Consider the following 27,756-nt stretch of genomic DNA (forward strand, 5'->3'; position numbering starts at 1 on the left):
TGCTGCGTTCTGCACGCAAAACCGCAAATTATGTCTAAGCCGGATCGTAAAGTATCGCAGCACGCTCTTACCTAATAAATCTATCATTTTCGCTGAAGGTCGGTAGAGTTTCCTCTACCTGTTTTGGTCACCTCACAGGTATTTTGCTGCCGGGTTTCGGCTTAGGAATTCCCATCGAAAAATGTCTAAATACTCTAAATCGGGACTTAAATAGCCGCTTCTTGGTCTCGGCTTATCGCCCATATTTACACAGATTTTAATTTACTAGAAAGGGGCTTTGATGGGGTCTTAACACTCATCTCGGGGATTAGGTAACATTTCCTAAGCCCCGATTTCCATACAATCCCTTTTTGGGAATGATGTAAAGATGTTTACTGGGTTTTAATACTCGGTTTTGGTAGAACCAAAGGATTTTGTACGGATTGTCAAGGTATATTTAATATCGATTAGGTTGCGAGATCAGAAGGTTCCTTCTTGAACCAGATATAGTAAAATCGATCCCAGCAATATATCTTATTTTTGGATTAAAACATATTTCAAAAGAAAAATAAGGCACTATTTTTTTGCAACTTTTTGTATATTACTTTATATAGTCTAGTATAATAATTATCTCAAATTAGACGTATTTAACGATTCGTTCGCATCTGGCTTAATAATTAAAAATATTATGCAAATATATACCAATTATTATGTTGCAATAAGCCAGGCGCAAAAAATAAAACAATTAACCCGCTTAGTAATTTATAATGTTCGTGCTAAATTTAAATAAATAAACGAGGCAAGTGCTAACTGGAAAATTCAATCCAATTGTAGAGCGATTAAGAATGCAGCGAAGTTAACCAAACCATTAAACTATTACCAACTTTCGGAGAGCAACACACCACAACACACATTCGCTTGTTTGATGTGTGCAGATTAATTACACACACACACCGTGGAAAGAGGAAAAATTGCTTGGAAAAACTTTTCGACGCGACAAGAAAACAACGATTTCCACTTAAACAGCAAACGGGAGCCACAAAAAAAAAGTAGAGGGAAAACCAACCGCAGAAGTTAATCGAAAAACGCTGAACAAAGGCCACAACAACAGCTTTATGTGTATGTGTGTGTGGGGGGACGGGGGTGGTAGAGAGGTAGAGTGGAAAAGCGGGAGAGCGACAAACAAATTAATTTTTATATGACATTAAAACGAGCGAAGCGAGGCGATGGAAATGGTTGAAGAGTGTGTTTAAGTGTTGAGTGGTTTGCTTTTCCGAGCAACAAATCTCGGTGCGAAGACAATGCGGCCTCGGTCGCGTCGCTGCCGCAGCGCTGCTGCTGTTGACAGCCCCATCAGGAAAAAGTTCCCCCAGAGAGCCAGAGAGTGAGCGTGACATATGTGCCAAGATAAAATTAATGTGCCCCCCAAAGCAATAGCAACAACAACAAACCGCTGAGAGGCGCTCTCAGCGCTCAACTGTTGCTCTCCAAACGAGTGTTGCCGTGTTGCAGGCCAAAGACTACGAGTGCCATATGATTGCATAGCCGTCACGCATCTTGGTGAGAGCCAGAGAGAGCGTGAGAGCGGGAGCGGAAAACCTGTCTTGGCTTCCATTGCAAAGCGCATGCGATTGTGATTGGACAAAAAGTACGCCATATTTGAAAATTATACGCAGTGCATCCCGCTCGCACCCAGCAGGCGGTGCTCCTCTAACGCATGCGGCAAGCGAGAGTGTGCAGCGCTGCTCGCCGGAGAGAGAGAGTGAGAGCGAGCGGAGAGAGTGCTCTCCCGAGCGAGCGCTTCACTTCGTAGGCAGTTACACTCGCCGCCGCATTCGTTGGATTCAATTCGAATTTTGACTTCGCAGCGTTCAGACGTGTTCGGAAAAACCTGAAAGCCATTCGAGTGACAAAAGATAAACCCAACTGAAAATACAACATACCCCAGTCAACTGTGGTCACCGATCGAGAGTGTTTCGTTTCGAAAATACGTGGTGAAAAGTGAAATCAGAGCCAAAACACCAATCGCTTGGCCAGCAATAAAAAAAGTGCCACCCAGACCAGAGATAAATTCTCTGCTCGAAACTACAAGTGTTGAATCGCCGATATTCTTTGGATTAACCTACGTTTGCCGACGCATTTCTGTGGATTAACCTCATCGACGCCGAAGCAAAGCTACACATTTGTAGCCTTGTCTCGCAACCTTAGTGGATTACATTTCAAAGAACACACTAAGCAACTAAAATGGTTGTCTTGGAAGGAGGCGGCGGCGTTGTTACCATCGGTAACAATCAGTACCTTCAACCGGATTATCTGGCCCCATTGCCCACAACGGTTAGTATTGACTAAAAATTAAAGAATGAAAAAAGAGTCTAGAATAAGTCAATATTTAAACATAAAACGAAAAAAGAATTGGTTAGAAAAAGGTTTTTAAAATGTTGAAAAGAAGAATTTTAAGAATTTGAGTTCGTAAAATTTTAAAGCAAAATAATTCTTAAAATTGAATCAGAATATCATATTGATATTTGTTGAGAAAATACAAAATAATTAACAAACTTTTACAGTTTTATATATTCTAGTCCAAAATTTGTAGATATACACTTATTTGTACAAAATTTCTAAATACTCAAGAATCGAAAAGTCTAGGAAAAAATCAAGAACAACTCTAGCTCGAAAAAAAATCAAATCATATTTGCTACTACAGATATTTAACTAAAAAAAAAGTTTAAAAGTTAAAAAAAAATATATTAAGCAAAAAAAATTCAGTAAAAACAAAAAAACTAAAGAACAACTTCCAACCTTTTTTTCATTCACCACAGATGGACGCCAAAAAGAGTCCCCTGGCTCTGCTCGCACAGACCTGCTCCCAGATTGGAGCGGACTCGTCGGCGGTGAAGCCCCTGCTGGCGATGGACAAGAACAAGACAAAGCCCGGAGCCTGCTCCTCGTCATCGAACTCGTCGAGTTCCTCGAGCAGTGCCGAGATCTCGGCCGCCAAATCGCCCTCCGGCCAGGCCAAATCGCCCAAGTCCAGCACACCGATCAGCTCCACGGCCACCAGCACGAGTCTGGGTAATACCAGCACGGGCGAAATCAAACTGGCCTTCAAGCCCTACGAGACGAATGTGCTGAGCCACCAGAATCAGAACTCCTTCAAGAGTAGCTCCTCGCTGGAGGCCGAACCCACGCGTCCCAGCTCCAAGAACTCCTCCTCCGCCCAGGAGCGAGTACCATCGCGCAGCAAGTCCAATGCCACGCCCACGGACGGCATCAAGACGGAGATATCGGTGCACGATTCATCCTCAAGCCGGAAGACAGTCTCCCCGTCGGGCTCCTCGCAGCGCGGTGCCAGCCCCATTGTGCGATCCGGCATGGAGGTGCTGAACAATGCCAACGGTACCGCCCAGCATCCCAAGGAGATGAGCAGCATGGCAGCGGCGGCGGCGGCAGCAGCGGCGGCCTACAAGGCAGCCGGACCCTATGGCCTGAATCACCTGTCCGCCCTCTGCTGTCCGCCCGGCATGGAGCAGCATGCGAATCCCGCCTTCCGGCCACCCTTTGCCGGAGGATTCTCCCACCATCACGCCGCCATGCTGGCGGTGGCAGCCAATGGAGTGTATCCGGGTGGAGCTCCAGGCGGAGGACCGGCTGGCCAGCCCAATCCTTACATCAGTTACCAGCGCATCAAGACCCCGGCTGGCGGAGAGGCCATAGTGCCCGTTTGCAAGGATCCCTATTGTCAGGGATGTCCCTACTCGGCGCACACACAACAGATGCTGATGGGCGCACCCTGTCCCGCCGGATGCACTCAGTGTGAGCACCAGAAGTATGGCCTGGCCATGGCCAGTGCCGCCGGATTGCCACCAGCTCATCCCTACTCCCAGGCAGCTGCAGCGGCGGCAGCCAATGCCGCGGCAGCCCGTTCCGCCCCCTACGTGTGCAGTTGGGTGGTGGGCGATGCCTACTGCGGCAAGCGGTTCCAGACCTCCGATGAGCTCTTCTCCCACCTGCGCACCCACACCGGCAATCTATCGGATCCGGCGGCTGCTGCGGCAGCTCTGGCCCAATCGCAGGCCCAGTCGCTGCTGGGAACCCTCTTCCCGCCATCCGCCTTGAGGGCTGGCTATCCAACGCCACCACTGAGCCCCATGTCGGCGGCGGCGGCAGCGGCGAGGTATCATCCCTATGCCAAGCCCCCGCCGGGAGCCATGGCCGGCGGACCCTCGCCCTTCGGCGCCGCTGGAGCCTTCAATCCCGCCGCCGCCGCTGCGGCAGCTGCTTTGGGTCCCTACTATTCGCCATATGCCATGTACGGCCAGCGCATGGGAGCAGCCCATCAGTGAAGTGACTTTCACCTAATGATAGATACCAAAAAAATGGATTAAATTGAAGATGAAACCAGAGATATAGGACGAAAGGGTCGCCCCCTATTTCCAAAACCCTGTTTGAGATACTTTCATAGAAAACAAAAAACAAGAAAACACAAAAACAATTGCAAAGGCTGACACATCTCTGGCTTTTGCGCTATTCTGTGATACTAAACTGTAGTTTAAAGAGCGCTAGTTACACTTAAGTTTCGCAAACAGAAAATATTCAACCACCTATAAAAAAAAAACAGTAGCAGACGCAAAATAGCAGGATCACTTTATCTTCTTCTCCTTTCACCCTAAATGTCTACAGTAATCGAATCGTTAGGTAAAAACTGCAGCAAACAGGAACAGAAAGTCCAATCACTCTCATTTATTCTCAAAGTTCAACCAAAGTTTTTTAAGTCTTAGCCGGAAAACATTCTACAACTTCCAATTTTGTTAACGACGAACCCATTGCTGAGATGTTCAAACATTGTTTTAGTTTTAGTTCGCTTTAAGTTCTATTAACTATTATTACGATTATCTACAAGCATACAACAAACCAACAATTGAAATAATGTTCTTTAAGTCAACTTATATGTAAACTAAGCATAATGAATAATTGTAATACCAACCAATCAGACAAAAAAAAAAGAAAATGACAAAAAAAAAAAACAAAAAAAATACGGAAAATAAAAATGAATATTTCATATAATTATGTACTGTGTGTAAATTCTATAAATATAAAATTAGATTTGCTAATTACTCCTTGATGTACGCAAAAGCCACAACACGATCTACACAAGAAGCCACGGAATATCAAACAAAAGTAATTTAAACTACATGCAAACACATTCGTATAAAACTGAGAAATATACAAGAGAAAAACATTTTTAAAAATACAAATCAAAACTCTTTTCTTTCGAGGCAAACTCTTTTACAGCTGGAAATATGTCCTTTGGCAATAATCTTTGCTTCGGTTATCTACATCGAATGGTTTGGCTTACTCACTTATGGGTCGTAAATATTGCTGATAGTGCTCCGCTCGGTTTTCAATTATATTTACATAAGCTCGAGTGGCAAATTCCAGAAACCTTATCATGGTCTAATTCGCTTTATTTCAAAGCGGTAATCTGGAAAAAAGTTCTAGGGAATTGTTTTTTTTAAGAAATTGTAATAACTTAAATTTTCAGGAAAGTTGGTAATTATAATAATAACCAGTTAAGAAGAAACGCCATAGTTGACGGCCTCGATTGTTAGATACAAGTTGCTCAGAAAAGGTAGTGCGAGGGAGATGGAGATATGCATGCAGCAAATCGTCTGTTTCCGAGATTGCACACTATTTTTTGTTATAACTGGTCCGATTTAAACAATTTTTGGCGGGTATATTATTGTTATAATCAAACAAAAATTCCATTTACTGCACTCTTACTTTTTTACAATGTCTTCTGATTCTTTTCAATTTCTAATAAGAAATCTTGTTTTACCCATCACAAATCATGCATTTGAAATTCAAATGATTAGTACTATTTATTTGCATTCTCTGTTGCATTTTAAGCGCACTCAATTATTCAGGATTCAGCAATTCGAATTCAGCCAGAAAAATCAAATCAAAATCGAATTTAAAATTCATGACGGCTGGAGGAGGGAAAAGCTTGATTGGGCAAGCCTTAATAAAACAGTCGCCGGCAACAGCCATAAAACACCCAAGCTGAAAATTAAAAATCAATAAAAATCACATTTGTACAAACAATGTATATAACCAAAATCAATTGACATTCAATGAGCGACTGAAAAAAGCAATGCATATATGTATGTACAATATAAACTTGCTGACAAAGCTAAATGACAAACATTATTCACAAACAATATGCTTCAGAAATATAAAAAAATCTCATACCAACCAGACAACTCAAACTTAAGCAACAATCAGCCGCAGCAACAATCAAAATCAATGGCGATATTTCGAGTGTATCTCATAAATAAATTAATTGTGACAATATTCAATTTATTTGATTTGAAATTATCGCATTCAGCTGTCAAACGCTCAACGACAGCGTTTTTTCAATTGTTTCAATTTCCAGCTGATTCTTTCAATCGCTGTTTTCATTCCCCCTTCGACCCACTTGAATGCTGTTTCTGATTTGATTTTGATTCGATGCGAACACAAAAATCGCTTGGCCCCAATACGAATGTGGGAATATGTTTTTCCGCAGGGGTGGGGTCGCAAGGGGGTAGACTTATCAATACCCAGCAATCAGTGTTGGCAAATGAAGTGCCGAAGTGCGAGCTGTTGATTTCAGATTGCTGGGGGATTTGTGTTTTTTGGAGCAGCTTTTATCGCATATAAAGGGAAAAAAATGCAAGCCCCTTGAGTAATGGATTCGATCATATTTTTTTAACAAAATAATAAAGTGGTAAAATTTTTTGTTATTTTAATGATATAAGGACATTAAAAATCAATATTCCTAAATTTGCCATTCATTTCCAATCAGTAGTTGCATAAATAGAAATATACAATTTATATATGTAAATAGCTTGTGATCGATCCCAAGGCTTCAAAAGAATCCATTTGTTCAGGCATCGAAAGTAACATCAAACCAAAGATTTTCACGTTTTAAGATATATTGACTCTAAAACAATTATAAGTCATAAAGTTTTTTAAAAAGACAAAGCTAATTTGGTTTTATTTTAATTGTATCTTAAAATCTTTGCCTAAGGTAAAATAGACTTAACAGCGGTTTAGAGTTATGTATCTAATCCCTTAAAGCTAAGTAGAAATCACTTGACCATGGAATGAAAAATCGCTCCGTTAGATTAATAATCATTTGAATTCCGTTGAAAGCTACGTTGGCTTTGGTTGTCTGACTAGAGCTCTCGTTGTTTCTGTCGTACTAAATTGAATTTATTTACATGCATCATATTTCTTTGTTTTGCCAAGCTGTCCATGTCCAACAATTTGTTTTGGGTGTCAACACTCGCCCGGCGCCTCCAAACAACGGCAACAACAACGAAATCAACATCAAAAGCAGCCACAGCGGCAGAAAACCAAATCCGAAAACCGAATCCACAACAAACTCGGCAACTTTTAGTTAAAAATAGTATGGCTCTGATTAGGAGCCAAGGGGAATGACGGGGGTACGACTCCAAAGTTTTCTCTTTCGTCTTGGAGCCAAGAGATCGTGCGACGCCCTGAACTTGGCGGTTCGGCGGGCTCCATTCAACTGGCTCGTTGGTCTAGGGGTATGATTTCCGCTTAGGGTGCGGGAGGTCCCGGGTTCAAATCCCGGACGAGCCCAAGTCGAAGAAATTTTTTGTTTTTTTTCTCACTGATGGTGCGAGATATATCTTTCAAGTTTTCGGTTAAAGATACAATAGATCGCTTATAAAATAACCAATATATATTGAATGCAACTATGAAAAACTACAATACGAGATGTTTTTTTAGACAAATTTCTGTATAAACAGAATTCTTTCACAATACAATTAAAATGCTGTATTCTGTCGATTTATTGCTGCACTTAGGGCCAGCCAGCTATCAGAAGTTGAGTCATAATTATTAATACTCTGCAATAATCGGGCTGTTTAAAGTCATAAATATAAAAATATATGGCATAGCTTATACTATGGCAAAACTTTTATGGGATCTTGTGACTGTGCGGCTAGCACCTGTCTAAATTTATGGGCTGGTGGAAATTAAGTCTAATCAGTGGTTGTGATTTTTTTTAGAGGTTCCAAAGTGGCTCTGCACTTTTAGCAGTTAAGTAACCCCCGTCAATGAACTAAACGTTTTAAAATATTTATTTTTTTAAATGCAAGTCAAAGTATATTGTTAAAGCAAAGAAAATGTTTAGTAATTGATAGAAAAAGATCACCAATTCCACTCTGGTAGAGTATTTGAAGGCTTTGCTTACCAAAACTAAAAAGATTAAAATCTACATTTTTTTCTTTTGTGATTTTAGTCGGCTCTTTATTTATTGGCACCTTAGAACTGACAAGTTGTCGTATGGTTATTGCTATAAAGTCGTAAAACCAATTTTATTACCCGAGACGTATACAAAGATATTTAAGATTAGGCGACATGAAAAGCAAGTTTGAAAATTTATGATCAAAATATAGTAATGGAAAATGAAAAGAACGTAATTGAAGATAAAGAATATATTTTGGTTTTTTTGTAACTTTCTTTAAATATTTTGTATTTGCTTTTTATTTTTTTTTAATAATCAGTATATTTTCCATGACTTCCGCGAAATCGGGCCATTGCCCATAAATAATACACAAATTTTTGACTGAGATTGCGGGAAGATTATTTGTGGCCCTATACAATGTCGACAGCTGTTCAGTGCTGTGATTTCGCTTGGCAGATTGATATAGTATTCCGCTGGCAGGTTAAGATTCGGTGAATTATTTAATGATTTATGAAGTGTCGTTCGAGATTAGCCAGTGAACAGGTCCTTGAGGTTAGTGCTCGCGAACTTTGCCATAATGAATGCTGATTATAGCTTATCGTTCATGGCTATTTATAATTCTTTACGAAATCGTTATAGAAATAATTCCTTGTATATTAGGAATTTGAATATTAAGATTAAAATATATTTGATTATTATAATTAATTATATTTTATATAATATTTATTGACTCTCCAGATAAAGATCGAAACCAAGGTTCCAAAAACAGGGAACTTGTTGCCACCTTTCATCCCCGAAGAGTTAGGGGACTGGTTCTAATAGGTGGCGAGACCCGTTCGCATGTCGGCCATAAATTAAACAACAACAGCAGCTGACTGATGTCAGTGTTGTCGTCGCAGCTAATTAACAGTTTTGTTATAAATTACACCGAAAGTCATTACAATTTTTCGTATTCTCGGCTCGAGTTGCCGGCCTCTTGGGGCGACACACCCATTTGGGGCGTCAATCATGCGTAAAGTGACACAGATGTGACATCCAGCGGGGGCCCACTGTTCGTAAGTGACTAGCGGATACATTTGTATCTTTAAGTCTGTGTGCCCACTGTCAACTGTCAACTCCTTAATAATTTTCCGTAGTCTTATTTCGTTTTGTATTTTTTTCTGTGAAATTCACGCCCCCGCTGCGAGTCGGTCCATAGTGTCCCTCCTCTCCGAATATCCCATGCTGTGTTGTGACATTGTTGCTGCTGTTAGGCTGCTTTGTTTTAATATTTATGGCTTCCTCGTGTCATTTTCATAATGTTGCGTTTGACACTTTCCCTCTGGGCTCCACAAACAAAACTCACACATCCCCTTCACATTCCATATTATCTTACATTATATGGGCGGTGGCCCGGGATCGCCCATCTTTTTCATTTGGCATCTCTGTTCTTTCTTTTTGTGATTTTGTGTAAAATGTTTTTGAAAATGACATTTGTTGCTGACACGGCGACAACTGTCAACGGGCACTCGGTAGGCATTTATATCGGATTTGTTTTAGGCGGGGTAAACAAGAATACATAGTAAAGTGGCGGATATAGAATGGAGGTTGTCAAGATGTTGGATTAGAATTAATTTATAGGAATGTTTAATTCAATTAACAAATGTCAAATAAATATTTTAATGTTTGTTTTTTATTCGAAATGCCGTAAATATTTTCAGTTATATAGCTAAACCTTTTTTTAACTTATAAAGATACTACAAAAAATTCATACCCATAAATTACGGCTGGGAAACAGGGAATAAAATATGATAGGAGAATGCAAGAATAAAATATACGTTCATTGGTATCTATAAACAAATATATGTAATGGAAAAAAACATATTAAATCGCGTTGAGAATTTATGGCCCTGCAAGGCCTTCCAACAGAAGCCGCGGCATAAATTCTTCAGCTGTGATTATTATTGCACCCAGCTAGCCACCCAGAGGAATACCTGAACCCGGCTGAAGCCAGCGGAAACAACTGGAAAGCGACAAAAACGAAATACCTTGAGCCAAGCCGATTTCGTTGTGGCACACTTCAAAGGCCAACCGCCGACGCGATGTATTACGTATTTTTCGGGGGAACTTGGCGCTAATATATTATTGATAGATATATCAGTGATATATGGTACGCTGGTCAGTGGCGGGCTTTTGCCTACGATACGTTAGATTGTAAATTACCCAAGGCAAGGAAATTCCGACTGTCCGGAAGGGTTTGTCCGCTTGACGTGGGCTGATTTAGTAAAATCAGGTCACTGGCATAAAACGTCAGCGGCTATCGGCGTTCGCAGATAAATTATACATATATCGGATATTGTTGCTGACAAATCCGTTAATGAATTTCTACGATCCCTGTTTACCCGATGATATGATAATTTTATTTCATTTTCTTTGTATTTAATTATAAATTATTAATGTCAAGTTGTCAGATTAAAGTTTATGTGGTGCGACTATCTAAAGTTGCAGTCGACTAGGGAATGCTCTGGGATATTATCATTTAAAGATTTATTACTTAATATAACTGTAATAACACGATTAAATTATACTATAAAATATACTTGGAAGTTGAGACCGTCTATATAAAAATATTTATTTATAAATTTATATATGTGGTTGGCTTTTCTAGAGATATGCCCATTGTATTATTCATTTCAAGGGACCCTGATTTTTTTAGGCCAGTACATGTATCCATCCACATACCCTTTCGCACTCAGAAATAAGCTCTTCGGCGAAGCCTCAACAGGGCATAAATATTTCATGCACTGTCAAGATAACCGATAGGCTAAAGCCGGCTGTTAAGTGTGATATAGTCAGAGCCAGAAGTTGCTAAATATGGGCTTGACCTGCTGCCGGCGATGCTTGTTGTGGCCGTTGTGGCTGTTGCTGCTGTCCGATGGCCATATTATTAAGCCAATTCAGCGGCAGCAGATAAATAAATAAAATTTGAAACATTGCCGCAACAATAAAAGGCGACAGTACACGATTTATTAAACGGAGCGGCTGCTGCTGTTTGGTTGCCCGGTTCCAAATGAAGAGGCAAAACACAACACCGGCGTACAGCAAAAGCAGCAGAGAAGCAAAAGCAACTGAAAAGCAAAAGCAAAAGCAGCAGCTGCCACCGTGCTGTTGCTCACATTACTCTTTTTGGCGTGGCCCAGGCTGGCAGGCAGACAGAGGGAAACCGACAGCAGATACAAAGATACAGATACATTCGCTATATAGAAAACACACAATACTTGAGGTTGAGGCCAAAATGACTAATGACCAGCGATTATCAAGCGATAAAAGGCAAAGAGAGCCAGCAGCAACAACAAAGATAATTTATTATTGTTTTAAACATTTGTGTTTTGCGTTCAAACGAGATACATTTGTCTCCTCCATGCCGTTTAGAAACCTTTTCGGCTTTTGTTCATTAGGGCGAATGATGAAATACAAATATACGTAATAAAGAAAGAACCAAAAAAGATTCGCCTTATAAACGAATACCCCATATATGCATTAATTCAGAGAGGTCTTTGTATTTTGGGCATATGAAAAAATTATTTTTATGCATTCTGTGAGGCGTAACTTTTTAGCATATGTTTCTGAGAGTGTTTGTGGCAACTTGTAATTAGCCGGCCCTTTATGGCTCGCGGTTTCTTCATTTTTCTTTACTACCTTTTGAGTGTTAAATTTTTGTTGGCTACCAGAATTAGTGGCGGCAAAGGCAGAAGCTCCACAGAACAGACAACAATAATAAACTTGAAGATTCATGAAAGCGGGCAAAAGGAAAATAAACAGTCAACGCGACGTAAATTTAAGACTTTCCGTATTTCATTTCTTTTGTTTCTGCGCTCCCCTAACCAGCCTTCTTCAGACTACTAACAAGCCAAAACTACACAAAAAATAAACGAATTTATGTATATAAGTAGTGGGTACCATAAATGGCTCGAGCTTGCATTACCCTGTTATTCAATTTTGTTTGGTTTCGTACTATTAAAACAAAGGGTATTTGTACACCTGTGCATTGGCTTTAAAAAAATTAAAATTTCCCTATACCCAAATATTTTCTTGGAACCTTTTTTGTGACTACCAACAGGTCACTTCTAACTTTCGAAACTGCTTAGCATACTCAACCTACAGGGTACCAACAAAGGGGTAAAATGATCTTAGCCCGATTGTTGTGGCGTTGGTTGCGTTGTAAATGTGAATTGGTCGAAATTAAAAATATATTTATGACTTAAGTGGCAATAAATTATGTTTCTTGTTAAAATTCTATTGTTTCAGCGACTGCCGGGCTGTAAAGTCGGCTGCTTCTGGCTTTCTTTTTCCCCCTCTGAATTTATTTTTTTTTTTTTTTGCTTAAATTATTCACTTCGTTGTGGCTACATAAATTTGCTCACCACTGTGCGGTTATGACATTATTTATGGTTCACTAATGAAATAGTCTTTAGAATTTTGAATATTTTTTGTTTGGGATGTGCTAAATATACTTTGGAAAAGTGTTCATAGATTAAATTTTTATTAAGGTGATAAGAAGATTCATTTGTTCAAAAACAAAATGCCACAGATTTTATTGGGATTTTGAGTGTTATTACTTGTTGTCTTGTATGTTCTTGTTGTGTCTTTAAGTGTCTAAGGTCATTTTGGGTGATTTGTTGCTTTTACACATAAAGGCATTTTTGGTTTCAATTTTACGAGCCTATTAATTTAAATATACTCTTTTCTAGAGGGTACGCCCAAACATAAAGGGAAAATTCATGGAAATAAATATAAATCTAATAAAGAGGAATAAAACCTTAATATTTTTGATGGTTAGAGTACTTCCACTTCGTCGAAGTAAAATAGTGTGAACTCGACCCCTTGAAAAGTGCATCTGATTTGTTCAGTTTCCGTTGATATTTTTCTAGAAATAAAAATTGATTTCATAACCACACAATTATGTTGGTCTAATCTAAATGAAGAGCTATTAAAATTAAAATTTATGGATCTAATGTGCCACATGCTCACAGAGTTCAAGAGCTGACTCGGCTGTCATCAGCTATTTATATTTTATATAAGTTTACGAGCTCTGCCGGATTCAAGTGATAATTTGTTGTATGGGCAATTAAAAGTTTGTTTGACTAACATTTGGTGGATTTTCAGTTTAGTTTTTATTCTTTTGTTGACAGCACCTTCCAGCATTTCAGAATTTGTTAAAAATAACTTGGGTTTTTTGACAAAGTCATGATAGACAATAGACTGCAACGTCTGTGTTTTCTTTAATAACTTTACTGGCATTACGCTACTTAGCTTCCAACCCAAAGACAATAAACAAAATTTGTGAGGAATTCAGAAGAGAAAACATTGTAGGAAAACAAGATAAAACTATCAGTTGAGTCTCGTGATTGTCGTGCCGCCCCAAGACAAGGTCTTACGTTCTTGAATTAGAGAGGATCTGTCTTAATTTAGTAGTCATTCAGTTAGTTGACTGCCTGTCATTCAGATAACACACATCTGAGAGCTTTTGGGAGATTTGTTGGATTTGTTGAAGCTGAAGCCAGATTTGAGCAATAGGTTGGTTATTGCAGCATTATATATATCTTGTCTTAGTCACGCGTTGTTTACAGATCTTGCCATTTTTATCACAATATTTAAGAGAGCAATTGTCCGTGTTTGTTTCTTAAACTCGGCCGAGTTGTGATATTATCTACTGTTTATACTTTTATTACGTGATTAATATATGCCGTATTAAAAAGTCTCCTAGAAGCCTTAGTTTTAGTATACCTCTTTATTATTTTGTTTACCATTTCTTTAAAATTTAGTTTGTCTGGCATTATACAAGTTTGCTGAAGGTTAAATATTCTTATGACATTCAAAATCCACTCTTAACCAGTACAGAGCATGCTAGTTTCCGAAAACGTAAAAACATTTCTCATATGCATATTTTGTGTGTTTTAAAGTCTCCTATATGGATATTAAATATGTTATCAATCATTTTTTAAATTTAATATAATACCGTATAATCCCATATTATAATATTTACTCTTCAAGTTCTTTGAAAATTATAGCCCAAGTCAAAAGATGTCTTAAGAAAGCTTTAAAGGTTTACTCAGCCCAAATCGGCGGTCAGTCAGAGCTGTCGGACATTATGGCCGCCCACCTTTTGACCAACCATCCTGGATCTGTCTGCCAGTGGCACTCCTCTCTTGGCCATTTAATCACAGTATTAACTCTTTTGCTGAGCCGCCTGTCACTCATGTCTCCTCCTTTCGCTTAGTGGTAGTTGTGGGACAGACGTCGATGTTATAAACACTACTGTCTTCCAACTGTCAAGTCGGTCTAAGTTTTTGAGCGCAAAATAAAAGCCGACCTGACAGCTGAACGGTCGACCAACTCATGTTGATGATGATGATTATTATGTATTTCGTATTTTCGCCGTTTCTCGTTTTTACTTTACCCAATGACACTCACACAGTGAAAATAATATCATTCGAAATATTGAAGAAATTTAGTAATTGGTGTTTAAAAATAAGCTTGTGTTTTTTAAGGGTGCTTACAAGAACTTAATTTTTAAGGTTTTATAATGTATAGATAGATATATGAGTTTTTGTTTTAGCAACAAAATAAAAGATAATGTTATTTTGAAGAAGGCAGTTTAAGGTGCTGAATTAAATTTTTAAGTTTTTTTCAAGATATATATTTGTTTTATGGTTCCTTTATTTAGCAACAAATAATAGACAATAGTTATTTTTCAAAAATACACTTAGGTGTAAGGTACCTATTATTTTATAATTAAAATCTAACTAGAGCTAACTTTCTCTCAGTGTTGTGAGACTCGGTCGGTCTTGGACACAGATACAGATACACTCTGTCGCCCAGGCACATTCGTTTAGGCTTTTAAACGCTTAGGTCGTCTTATGTTGGACTTAACGCGCTGCCCGATGCCAAAAGCCAACAGTTGGACAGCTGAAGACGCCTCAAAAACTCGATGGCGGCGGCGGCGGCGAAACTTGAAATGAATTTGGACGCGCTTCGGATAATGAAAACGAAACGAGGCGCGCGCGCGCTCCACAAATCGGACAAGCCAAAAAAACAAAAAAAAAATATAAAAAAAAAGTCAAGTAAAGTCCCAACCGACACAAAGAATAAAAACGTCAAAAGTGATTTTGCGCTTTGGTCAGCAGCAGCGACAGCGGCCAAGCGAAATCAAAAAGTGCCGCCGCCGTCAGCACCTCCCCCCTCTGCCGCCTACCCCCTTCAGACCCACAAAATGGCCAGTAACCACTGTTAACTGTTTTGTATGAGCTGATGAGCTTTTGGGCGCTTGGGACTCTGACATTTCTTTTTTTGAGCTTGTCTTTCTGGAAACGGAGTTTTGGTGTTTTTCTGGGTAGGGCTCTTCTTATTTTTGACCAATTTTGGTTAGTTTGCACGTACTTTACTCGGCAGTTTCTGGACCAAGGGTTTTTTTAGGGGATAAGAGTTACTTCTTAGTAAAAATTAATACTTTTATAATTTTTTAATGTTACAAATTCAAGTTTTCTATGTGTATTTTAAGCCTTGTCACAATTAATAAAATAAATAATAAAGAAAAATAATATCTATTGAGTTTTTTCTTTTGCTTTTTAACCTAATGCTTTTTAAACATAATAAATCAGTAGTTAATTTTCAAATTTGCCAAAAGTATACCTTTTTTTTCAATCCGAACTTAATAAATGACAAGTATAGGCAATGGCGATAAATTATTGACCTCTCATCCATAAACAATCGATAATTGCACAAAGGCAAAACCTTTACAGCTGCCTAATTCCAATTAGTTTCCCAGGCAATGAATTCGGGTTAAGGCCTGTCATTCCCCACGCACACACTAAACTCACGCAAAACTGCAGGCCTTTTCGCCGCCCTCTTCTTGCCAAATGCGAACCTATAAAAAATTGTTTATAAATTATTGATTAAATGACAATGCGATGTCAGAATTTGATTTATGGCCTGGCAGAAAGACACGCAAGCGACTCGAACGGGGAGTGTGAGAGTGGGCACGACAGCACATTGAAAAATTATTAAGCAAACAATAAAAGATGGCCGACGTCCCCCGCCGAACGATTTATGACAGCTAATTATGTATGAGAAGGAGCCCCAGAGCTCCCAGAAATGCCTGGCCCAAAGTTACACAACAGCCGAAACCAGAAACGCCATGGTGAAGGCGATTGTAGGGTGGGTGGCTCGTAAGTCCCCCCCTATATAGTCGTTTTTTTCTTGTATTAATTTATCATCGGAAAACGGCGAAACAAAAGTGACATCGAGTCACTCATCAATCAAAAATTACGTAATGGCCAAAAGAAAAGTAAGAAAAACTTTGCAATAAATTTACGATGAAATGGATCCATCGCCTGCTGGGGTTTTCGAGTTTTCTTGGGGTTACTTTCAATTAGCGGACTTGACTTTGTGGCCTTATCTTCAAAATAAAGAATATGCTAATTATTGGGTATTAAAAATCCACTTCAAAAATCAGGCATTTCACATTAGCTTCGGTATTAGTGACAACGGAATTCATTAAAGTAATTTTACCCCTCCCCATTAGGGAAATTTTTTCTCCGCACCTTGTGGCAATCTTATCATACCTAAGTAAAGGTCTTACCTCAAAGAACTCATTGAGTTCAATGTGTTTTGGGGCTTATTGACAAGATCAATGGTACTAGTGGAATATTTATAGTTTAAATGTTCCTATATGAATTGAAAGTAAATTCCTTTTATATCCTTTAAGTACCCAAACCGATTGCAGTTCTTGTTATCGAAACTGTCTGATATTACGGAGTGACGTTATCTTAAACAGGGTTCTTTAGACCTGTGATAGTTACCCAGCTAGGTACAAATAGCCTAACCTTACTTAACTAAAGTCTACGTGGACTTACTAGATGTAACTCACTTTTATCTTTAAGAACCTAGATTTGATAAAAGTCGTAGTGACTTATTAGGATTTACAAATCTTGGTGTTACATAAGAAAAAATGTTTACATTCTAACTTAGCTTGGCATACACTTTGCCCTCTTATTTACTATTTTATAATCAGCTCTTATGATTTATGATTTGTGGGACAAACACCTCAACAGTCTGAAGTATCCGCCATATATAAAAAGTGAAAAAGATTTACAGCGGACATCATCTGTCACACTGTGCTGTTCGCGAGGTGTAAATACCGGGGATTATGCTGCTACGAATGCTACTGGGCTCTTGGCAAATAGGAATCACAGGCAGTCACTTGGACAGGCACTTTCGTAACCCTTTTTTTCCTCATCTTCTACTGGAACAACTGTGCTAATATTTGCCAAACATTCAACGCTATATTGTGTGATATGAGTAAGTTGGGTCGCTTTCGAGAATTCTTTATAATGCCTCTCTGCCCGGCCAGTGTTTATCAAGTGTAACACGCTGTGTCTCTATTTGTTTTCCAACACTCGGTGTCTGGCTAAAGTTGATTACAAATCCCGCTTTATGGCAAACAATCCGAGCTGTCCCCCTTGACTCTTGACTCATACAATAACTGAAAGAGATTTACAGCCGTTGGGCCCGGGGCTCTATCTCGGTGTGTACCCGTAATTTCCAGTTACCAGATTTCACTTTTATTTGTGGATTTTATTAAATTCTTCTTTTTTTTTTGGCTTGTTAAAATAAATGGAAATAAATCTGCACGTCGGCCTGGTGGCATCGAGTTGATTTACAACGTATAATGCGCATTTTTCTCGTGTTTAACAGACTTAATGTCTGTTTATAAGTCCGGGGCGAGCTCTCTGGGTCCGTTTGTCTGCTCTGCGTTTGGGTGTTGCGTTGTCGCGCTATTAAATATATTAAACAAACTGATTTATTGCATTTTGATAACCTCTCACTGGGTCGGTTCCCTGCCTCCGTTCGCTGTCTCCGATTCATATTCGATGTCTAGGAGCTGTCGTCGGTCCTCAGATCCCGCGGACGTAAAAACCTAATGGCATCGGGCACAACTGTGCAAAGTGTCAGGCAACACCAGATGAAGAAGAACGCGTTTTATAATTGCCTTGGTAATTTATGGGCTATTTTTAACATATATACAGGCATATGTACCTCATTTACAGATTTATAGGTTTTTATAACGGGAGAGTGTGCCTTTAATGATTTTGTTTACAAACTTATGGTGTTTTTTTTGTTCGTTTTTGGTTTATTTCATTTCACAACATATTGCTGAGGCGCCAAAATTAATGACGCCAATAAAAAAAATTAAATTGATTCAGCAACTGATTGAGATGTATAAGTGTTGAATGAATTTGTTCAACATATTCAGTTTTATAGAAGGTATAGTTCCAATTTAGGACACATTGCTGTCAACGGTTTCTTTTTCTCTTGTCCAAAGATTAGCTGTTTTGACATTTTTGTGTCAAAATATTTGCGCATTTTAATTCTGTGACTAGAAGAATGTGGTAGAGGGTGACTTAAGCGATAGGTAAACCAAGCACTCGACATTTGACGCAATCTGCAAAGTTTGTTCACGTGTGACAAGGTTAATGTTATTCATAAATGGGCTGATGATGGTGTACCATAGTGTGCTCTTATCAAATATTATTCGGGATTGAAATGGCAGACAGCTGGATTGACAGTCAAATAGTTGTCAGAGGTACAACACTTGTAGGGAAAAGGGAGATACGCAAAATGCAAGGTAGATACTTTAACAAATCTGATAAAATAGAAATATATTTTTATATATATACATATATACTTCATGTATTAAGAGAGTTTGTTTTTAAACAAATTTAAGAGATAAAAAAAAGATATATATAAAATGTATATTTTATTATAAACTCCTATCTTTACGCTTCCGTATACTGAATATTTTTGTTAATTAGCTAAGTAAATCTTAATTTAAATAGGTTAAGTTTACCGACCCAGATGTCAACTAAAAGTGCTTCATCCCAACATTTCTCGGTTAATAAATGAAAGAGTATAAAAAGGAGAAAGACATATAGACAAGAGTTGGAATGAAAGAGCACCACCTTCTGTTGGCTTTCAGTCATTAAGTCATTTACATATTTGCCAACAAAATGTCAGCCATAAAATATAAACTAAAGCAACTGTGTGAAGAGCAGAACCCGCACAAAGCCAGAGCCCGTTCCCCGGCAAAAGCAAAAAGCCGGGAAGATAAATGAAGGCGCAGCTGCTGCGGCTACATCAACGCTAATTGCTCTGTGCATCTTACAGATACTCGACGAGCTGAACAGCAACAGCCAAGATACAGATACACGGGGCGCGAAGACTTGACTTGAAGATATATACGAAATCATAATTCATATTTCTCCTTTTAGTTTTTTTTTTTCGTTGTCTTCGTGTCTCTGGCGGACTTGTGATCTGTGTGACAGGGACGGATGGCGGCCAGCGACAGCAAAAATGTCAAAATGCATTAACATTTAATTGAGGCTAATTTAAGGCGAAATATTTCGCCTGGCATATATGAAAATTTATGCGTCTCATTTCGGTCAGATCTTCGTCAGTTCTTTCGCTTTCATTCGCCTGTTCTGCGCTTTTTGTTATATTTTTTCGTATCTGCCTGTCTGTCGGAGCCGGATATGTTTGAGAAATGAGTGCATTTTGTAAAAATGTCACATTACATTTAATTTATGCACGCCAACGCTGAAAGGCACTTTGGTATCTGTATCTTTTGTGTGCCCTTTTGTAGCTCCCCTGCAATGGAAGTGTGGCATGAAATTGTTTTGATGGCGATGATGATATCGCTTGTTTGTTTCTCATCTTAATGTTTGTCTGCGAAATGGTTTTACATTCTTGTTGAAAGAAATTGTAATATTATTTTTACTCAAACTGCTATTGCTTGGTTCCTACCGGGTAAAATACAAAAAATATTCTTAATATCTTGATTTCATTGGCTATCGATTTTTATTGAAATGTATTATATTACATTACCCTTTGCTAAAATAATGCATTTAAAATCATTAAAGAGTATAAAAATCTTTATTTTCCGGCAACAAACAGATAAATACCACATAAATTTCAAATTCCGAACGGGAAATTAATCCCAATCTCGGCACTTGGGTCATCAATCATTCAGTGGGCTGAAGAACGTCCTCAACGAACCTCGTTCCGCCCAGTGACAAAATTTGACAGGCCAGTTGGCAGGAGGTCGTCTGCCCCACTCGTCAGTAAGTGAATGCGGACTTGAGTCCGGACTTTGGACTCCGGACTCCGGACTTTGGACCACCAGCTGCCAGGATCGAGCTGCGGCTGTCAAGCTCTTTAAACCCAAAACGTTGTGGACGAATTGATTTTGCTCCTCTCAGCAGGACTCTGAACGAACTGACACTGGCAGGCGGTCCTAAGGACGGAGATGCTAAGATAGTCCTTTTAGCTACATCTGGCTATTTTTCATAAGATGGAAAATATTTAGGTTACCATAAAATAAAATCTAAAAAGTTTATTTTGATTTTATTTCATTTCTTCCGAAGCTTAAAAACAAAACACCAGCGAACAATTAAAATGGCTTGCAAAATTAGGTTTCCCAATAAATATTTTCACATTTAGTATGCACCTTAAAAAATTGTAACAAATACAATGATTTCATATACAATTTATTTTATCCATTGCTGCGAATATTATTAAGTTTGCTAATATTAAAATCAACAATTATAGTTACTTTGGGTCTTACAAATTTTGAGTTTAATATATTAAGTTATTAAGTATTATTAAGTTTGCTAATACTAAAATCAACAATTATAGTTACTTTGGGTCTTACAAATTTTGAGTTTAATATGAAATTCTAATCTTTGGTGAGTGAAATATAATTTATTTTAAATAAATCTTTTAAACATAAATACGTTTCAATTATAGCTGTTTTGAGGTACTTTAAAAATAAGTGTGATCTAGAGTTGCCAGCACTACCGGCGATGCCAGACAAAGCATCAACCACCTTGGACTTGTCACTGATATCAACTAAATGTAGAACTGGGCCTCAAAAGCTGGGCGAAGTGGCTACGCCCAGCAGCTAAACAAAGTTTGAATTGACTTTGTTAACTCGCCTGGTGGGCTCAAGTGGTAGATACGTAGACACTTAAGCTCGTGCATGCCTCCCCGTCTCTATGAGGCATGCTGTGAAATCTGCAAATTGCCGTGTCATTATTTGTTAGCATCAAGCCGAAACTCAGCCAGGATCCAGGACGATGTCGACGCCCCCTGGCCAACCTTAACCCCAAGAAGCCCTCGCGCACACATTGTGCTCGGCGTCAAAAAGTGTAATTGGCAGTCCGCCCGACAGCGGACAGTCGATTCCTGTGGATCGGATCGGTCCAGGAATTGTGGAATTGTGGAATTGGGGTGTAACCCACTGTCGGCTTACACACTCAAGTCAAGCGACCGACCCAACCGAACCGAACCGAACCGACGAGCTGGAACCGGCAGACAGTTGGTAACTGTCAGTGGGCATGTTCGACTTGACAGCATAATATTACAAATCCCTGCCGAAAGCAGACAGTAACGATGACAGGACGGCCGGCAACGCAACGGGGCAAAAGGCAAAAAGGACAACCGCAGAGCAGCCAGCAGAGAGACGGCACTGAAATATCCTATGCCATGGAAAGGCATATTTTATTCCTCCAGGTAACATGTCAGACTAGGGGAAATCATTTTACCCCAAAATTGCTTGCGGTTAGCCAAAGAATGGGTCGCAATTGCCCTTTGGGTGGGAAATTGAGCTGGCCAGGTCAGGGGTCTGAGCCCTGAATAAAATCACAAGTAAATTGGCCTCATTATATTCCATATGACGGTTCAATCAATCAAAAATTGATTTCGCTTTGTTGCCTGCGGGCAAAAGGGACTATCAGTCCTATTCTGAATTGTACTTTTCGTACATCCGTTTCTTATGAAAAATGAAAAACTTTTTGGTCATCTGAAGCATCATCAAAATCTATCTAAATATATCTGAATATATCTCTGTAAGAACAATAATTGTAAGCCGACTATATAATAACATTTGTTTAAATGAACTTTAAGTAAAGAACTCGAAAGTGAAAAACGGAACAGGGTTTATTTTTTATTTATAATGTTGTTTTATTAAAGTGTGCTATCATATCAAAAAATGTATTTATTTTAAGATACAGATATCAAAGAATTTTAATACAGTTCAATATTATTTCCCCAACAATTTAAACAATTTTGAATGAATAGTCGATTTTAAAAATATTTTAAACTAAATCCAGTTTTATATGTTCATCTGTTCAAAACCATATTCATGCCTTCGGGCTACCAAACGAGCTGCCATTCAATTAACAGACAGATGAAGATTTACCTCATCGCCAACTTCCATTTCCCCAATACTCGGACGGTAATCAATTAATGTTGTGTAGGGGAAATCACATAAATTTGCGTAACATTAAACGGATCGCGTCGTCGGCTTGAAACGGACGCATTCGATATGGTCACATTTCACAAATTTTACGAGGAGCCTTTCAAGTTGATAGAAACATTTACGAGGCACTCTAGCCATGGCCTCCATGGTCTCCAGACTTGGTCTGGTTTGCTTGGTAGCAATTGGTAAACAAGTTTATGGCCAGTCTGCATCCAACTTCAACTCCAACTCCGCCGCACAGTTTCTCTCTTGATTCGCCGACATGGCTATAAATTTATTGCACTTCCTTTTGCATATAATTTTCAAATTAAGTGTTGCTTCATGTAAATTGATACATTTACTGAATGTATTTTCCAGGCTCTTGGCTGATAGTACCAGCTACAGCTAGTTGGCTGTCGAGCTTTTAAGATTTTCAGCGGACGAGGTTGGGCCCATAAAACGCTGTTTTCCAATGATTAATGTGGTTCTTACCGTTTTCTCTAGCTGAGATGAATGCAAAGTAGAAAATTTAGCAGCAATAAATTGGTTAGATGTTAGGTGATCAAAGTCGTTGTTAGTTGGGCTGAAGAAAATTTATAAAAAAATGTATAATATAAACTTATTTCACACTTTCCCAGGCATGATCATTACTCTTTAAAGGTATACTCGTATAATACATATATATTCAATATTCTGTCTTAAATAATGCATTTATTATAGATTTATAGATTTATTATAGATTTTATTTGACACCATCATATCTAAACCATTGTCCTTTATTGGTTTTCCAACTTTTCTCATCTAATCTTCTGCATTTTTAGTCATTCCTTGGTCACTTGAGCTCTCCTCGGGCAACTCGGGACTTTGGCTTCCTTTCATTCAGCTGACAGTCACTTCCTGTCGGCATAGCGCTCCTTAAATCCCTTTCGACCCCCCTTTTGAGCCACCTCTGACGGCTCATTAGCATGTGTGCGTGGCTGGTCCTGCCTCTTTGCCCTCCGCTCCCTTGGCCTGCTATTAATTTCGCCAACTCTACCCGCTGTTGCCCTCTCTATCTCTCCTTGAGGCATTTACAACTTGGCCAAGTTGCTGTGTAACGCTTTGTATTGTTCACGCAAAATTTATTTCCGCTACGTCATGAACATCCTGCTGTCGTCGTTGTAGTTGTAGTTGTCCTCATCAACATCCTTGTTGTATTTGTTGTTAATTTACGTAATAAATACGCTTGAAAACGTTGCACGCACATGCAAAATGAATTACGTTGCTGGGGAGCAGCAACGGCAACTGCAACAGCAACAGCAACACCAACAGCAACAGCAACAGGAACAGCAGCAACATCAACTTAACTGTCACTTGTCACAGGGACGTTTCAGGGGCCTCCCTCTGGATGTCCTGGCAGCACTGTCGTCTCTCACATGTCAACGGGCGTCGCTTTGCTTGGCATTTTTGTGATGTGAAATGAAGCAACGAGGTGACAGCAGCAGCAGCACCAACAGCAACAGCAACGGCAAAGGGGAAGTTGCTGCTCCTTGCAGCGGCAGCATAAAATGAATTACTCGCGTGAACAACAAAAACTGTCAGAAGGCTGTCAGCTGTGGGGGCGACACGTGGGTGGGGCCCATGTCGCATTTGCAATCGCCCAGTGTTGCTGGTGTTGCTTGTGTTGCTGCTGTTCCCGGTATTGCTGATGTGTGTGCGAGGTGTCAGCGCATCGCATTTGAAATCCTCGCACACTGGGAAACAGTTGACAGTCAGCAGTCAGAGCAGCGACAAAGTATTGCTCCCGACAGTCAACGCCAGCGGCAGCAGCAACGGCAACACCCAACTGTTACGGCAGCAACATCAGCGACCCTGCAGCAACATGTTGCCATCGTTCGTGTCCATGGCCATGCATATGAAATGTGTGTGTGCGAAATCTTTTGTGGGTCCATGGCCCATGATTATCTTACCTCAAATTGCTTGTAGCAATCATGGAAAAAGCAACGTTGCGGTTGTCAAGCTCGTAGGGGTTCTTCGTTTTTTTTTTTTTTTGGTTGCAGCAATTTTCATTTTCGCACTCCATTATAAAGTAATTTTTTTGCATTACTTATGCCTGTCAACGTCTGGCGCTTTTCGCCGCTTTCTTCTTCCTGTTTCCGAGGAAACGGCAACGGCAACGCCCCACGACCATGTGGGTATCCTTCTCGTTGGCAAAGATTAATATGTTGCCGCCGTGCCGCTTCCTGTGCTCACTCGCTCACTTTGCCAGTTGCCAGTTTGCCAGTTTTGCCAGCTTGCCGCTGTTTGAACGCTCGCATGTGTGACAGTTTGCAAATGTGATTGACAACTGACACTGGCATATAAATTCAAAGCTTTCGCACACACTCAACCGTTGACAGTGAACACGGAGAGGACCATGAGCAGCAGCAGCAGCAACACCAAGCCCAACAGCAACAGCAAATGGCTCCTCCTGCCTTGAAGGCATGACAAACTGACAAACTGACTGACTGAGTGACTGATGGCCCGACTGTCTGCAATGCAGTTGGGTGTTGTCTCAACTCAACTCAACTCAGTTACAGGACTGGGAAAGTAATCGCAATTCATCTTATTTCCCTTGCAGATTGTAAAAGATTTGGCTTCAGTTTGGAAAAAATCGTATTTTTCAAAAAAAGCATTGTATTTTGAAGGGTTGTTTCATGATTATAAGTGAAGTAGAAAATACCGTTAAAGAAATTAAAACAAGATTTACAAACATTTTTTGAAGAGATCCAATCCGAAATTTTTTTGGAAATATACCTATAGAATCCAGGAATGACAGTTATAAGTTATAAGTTTAATTTTATTTCCAAAGATTTAGAAATTTTAAAAAAGGATTTAGGAATCTTTTCATTCAGTGGACTTATTTTTTATTTAAAACCAATTTCTTGGGAAGAATAAAATTGTTCTTATTTAAATATAAGCATTTTTCAAGGATTTAAATAGTTTTCAAACGGTTTTAGGATCAACTCTTTAGGTCCTAAGTATCCATGATCATAAAATGTTGAAGAATTTTCAAAAGACTATATTACACAGAATCAAAAGAGAGTTATTAAAAATACATCATCAAATCCAAATCCATTAATTGCAAATGCACCTGAACACTATTTCGGAAGAGCTCAAACCATTTGCTGGTCTCACAGAAAAGTACGATCATTAGGGTGGCCCGAAAACTCCGACAAGTCACTTCCCCGAAGCACTGGGCTCCATCTATACTTTGCTAGTTGCTTCCCGTTTCTTTCAATTACCCAGCCATGGCCTATAGAAACTAATTCCAATTATCATGACAACTTCCGTTTCTCAGCTCAAATTACCGCGGCCTAATTGCTATTTAGGGCTCCTTTCGGAACCTCGAGCCGCGTAATGTCCAATTATTCAAACAAGAGACGGGGCCCATAAATGCTGACACAACCGTCCGGCCCGAGACTGATAATAGACTCATCAGACTCCGGTCGCCATCATCGCCGCGCAGCAGGTAGTTCCTTCTCAAGGAGGGGGAAACTCATTTGGAGGAGTGCACTGAGAAAAACTTCAACTAAAATAAAAATATGGACATCACTCAAAAAAAGGAACCAAATAAAAACTTTGATAACTCGCTTGAATCATTTTTATATTTTTAGTTCCAATATAACAATGATAAATATGAATATATTATATTATATTATTATTGTAAGCAGTATTATAACGATTATAACTATTGCTACCAATCAATTAAATCGATACATTAATGACGGTTTTAAAAATAATACAATATTAATAATGATTACTCTATGAAGTAGGGAATGGTCTGTGCAATGCTGTTTAGATTATAGATTATATATTATAGATTATCCATTTCTCTCTGTGTACTAACGATAAGGCCTGAACCTGCCGCTCGTGCTGACGACAAATGTCTTGGGCGGAAGTGACACAACAGAAATCGCAGGCCACCGAAAGGGAACAAAAAATGCTTGATTATAAATGCCCGATGCCGCGAAGAAAATAAAACTAATAAATTGATGTTGATCTGGCGATGCTGGCTACCGTCCCGAGGCAAAACAAACGCGCCATGACAATGACAAAATCAAGCGGCAGGGCTGACAATGATGGAAGTGACAACGACAATGGCGCTGAATGACAGGAGGATGTGGATGTGATGGCACTGCAGAGTGAGTGGGGCGTCGGCGAGGGGGTTTCGAGGGGGGTCGACCAGTGGCAGCTGTTCGCTAACTCGACACTCTTGGCGTGACTTGTCAACGGGCATCATTCGGCTGCCGTTGAGGTTGAGGTTGCCGGTGATGCTGGAGCCCAGAAGATCATCATTCATGACGACGACGATGATGATGCGGTCTACGCCTTTTGTTTATCAAATTTCAATGAGATGGTACGTCCACGTCTGCAGTGATGTGATGGAGGTAGTATATCACCATGAACAATTTCTTTGTGCTCAGCTGGTTTGGATTTCACTATATTATTATTGTACCTTATTTATATTTATTTATATGTGATACCATAAAAGAGATTTTATGATCTTTCATATTTTCTAAAACACTATAGTAAACAACTAATCAAATGGGTTCCTTTAGAATTAAGAGTAACAAAAAATTTAAAAAGTAAAAAAAAATATTTAAAAAATTCAACCAACATGCATTTGTACTTTGAAAAAAAGAAACAGTTTTTAAGACTTTCGGAAACAATTTTTGATACAAAAAATATTTTTAAATTTTATTAATTTATTTAAGGTCAAACATTAAGCGTTCTAACGGTTGGTAACACTTTTCAGTTTACACAGTAATCACTCTATGGAAGGTCTAAAAAGTAACCCACCAAAAGACCTCTATATTATTACATTTCCCAACATAAACATTAATTTATTTTATATGTTTTCAAACTTCTTACGATATTCTTTCACACTTAACAAGGGTTCTCACTTTGATGTCCCCACTTGGATGTCCCCATTACTTTTGATTTCCACACTTGCGGTCAGGCTTATTTGGTTTTTGCCATCTTGGCCATAGGAAAAAGACGAGCAATTCTCCGTTTATCTGTCCTTCAGTCAGTCAGTCAGTCGAGTCATCGATCCATCAGCCTTTCAATCATTCACTCGTTTCGACTGTTGTCACTCACTCACACTCGAGTGGAGGGAGTGGAAGAAGCCGGGCCGGGGCAGATGGGGCAGAATTGAGGCAAC

The 27,756-nt window shown here is 39.2% G+C and overlaps 1 protein-coding gene and 1 non-coding gene across 2 annotated transcripts; both read left to right on the forward strand.

Moving 5' to 3' along the window:
- Positions 1-1,838: 1,838 nt before the first annotated feature.
- On the forward strand, positions 1,839-5,157 carry LOC119547183 (zinc finger protein Noc). Its single transcript, XM_037853918.1, has 2 exons — positions 1,839-2,313; positions 2,799-5,157. The coding sequence occupies exons 1-2, from the start codon at positions 2,224-2,226 to the stop codon at positions 4,320-4,322; spliced, it is 1,614 nt and encodes a 537-aa protein (XP_037709846.1). The 5' UTR covers positions 1,839-2,223; the 3' UTR covers positions 4,323-5,157.
- A 2,397-nt stretch (positions 5,158-7,554) lies between these two features.
- On the forward strand, positions 7,555-7,626 carry Trnap-agg. Its single transcript has one exon. It is a non-coding gene; the product is annotated as a tRNA-Pro (tRNA).
- Positions 7,627-27,756: the final 20,130 nt, after the last annotated feature.

The sequence above is a fragment of the Drosophila subpulchrella genome, chromosome 2L, assembly GCF_014743375.2.
Source record: "Drosophila subpulchrella strain 33 F10 #4 breed RU33 chromosome 2L, RU_Dsub_v1.1 Primary Assembly, whole genome shotgun sequence".
In the NCBI taxonomy this organism is placed as follows: Eukaryota; Metazoa; Arthropoda; class Insecta; order Diptera; family Drosophilidae; genus Drosophila; species Drosophila subpulchrella.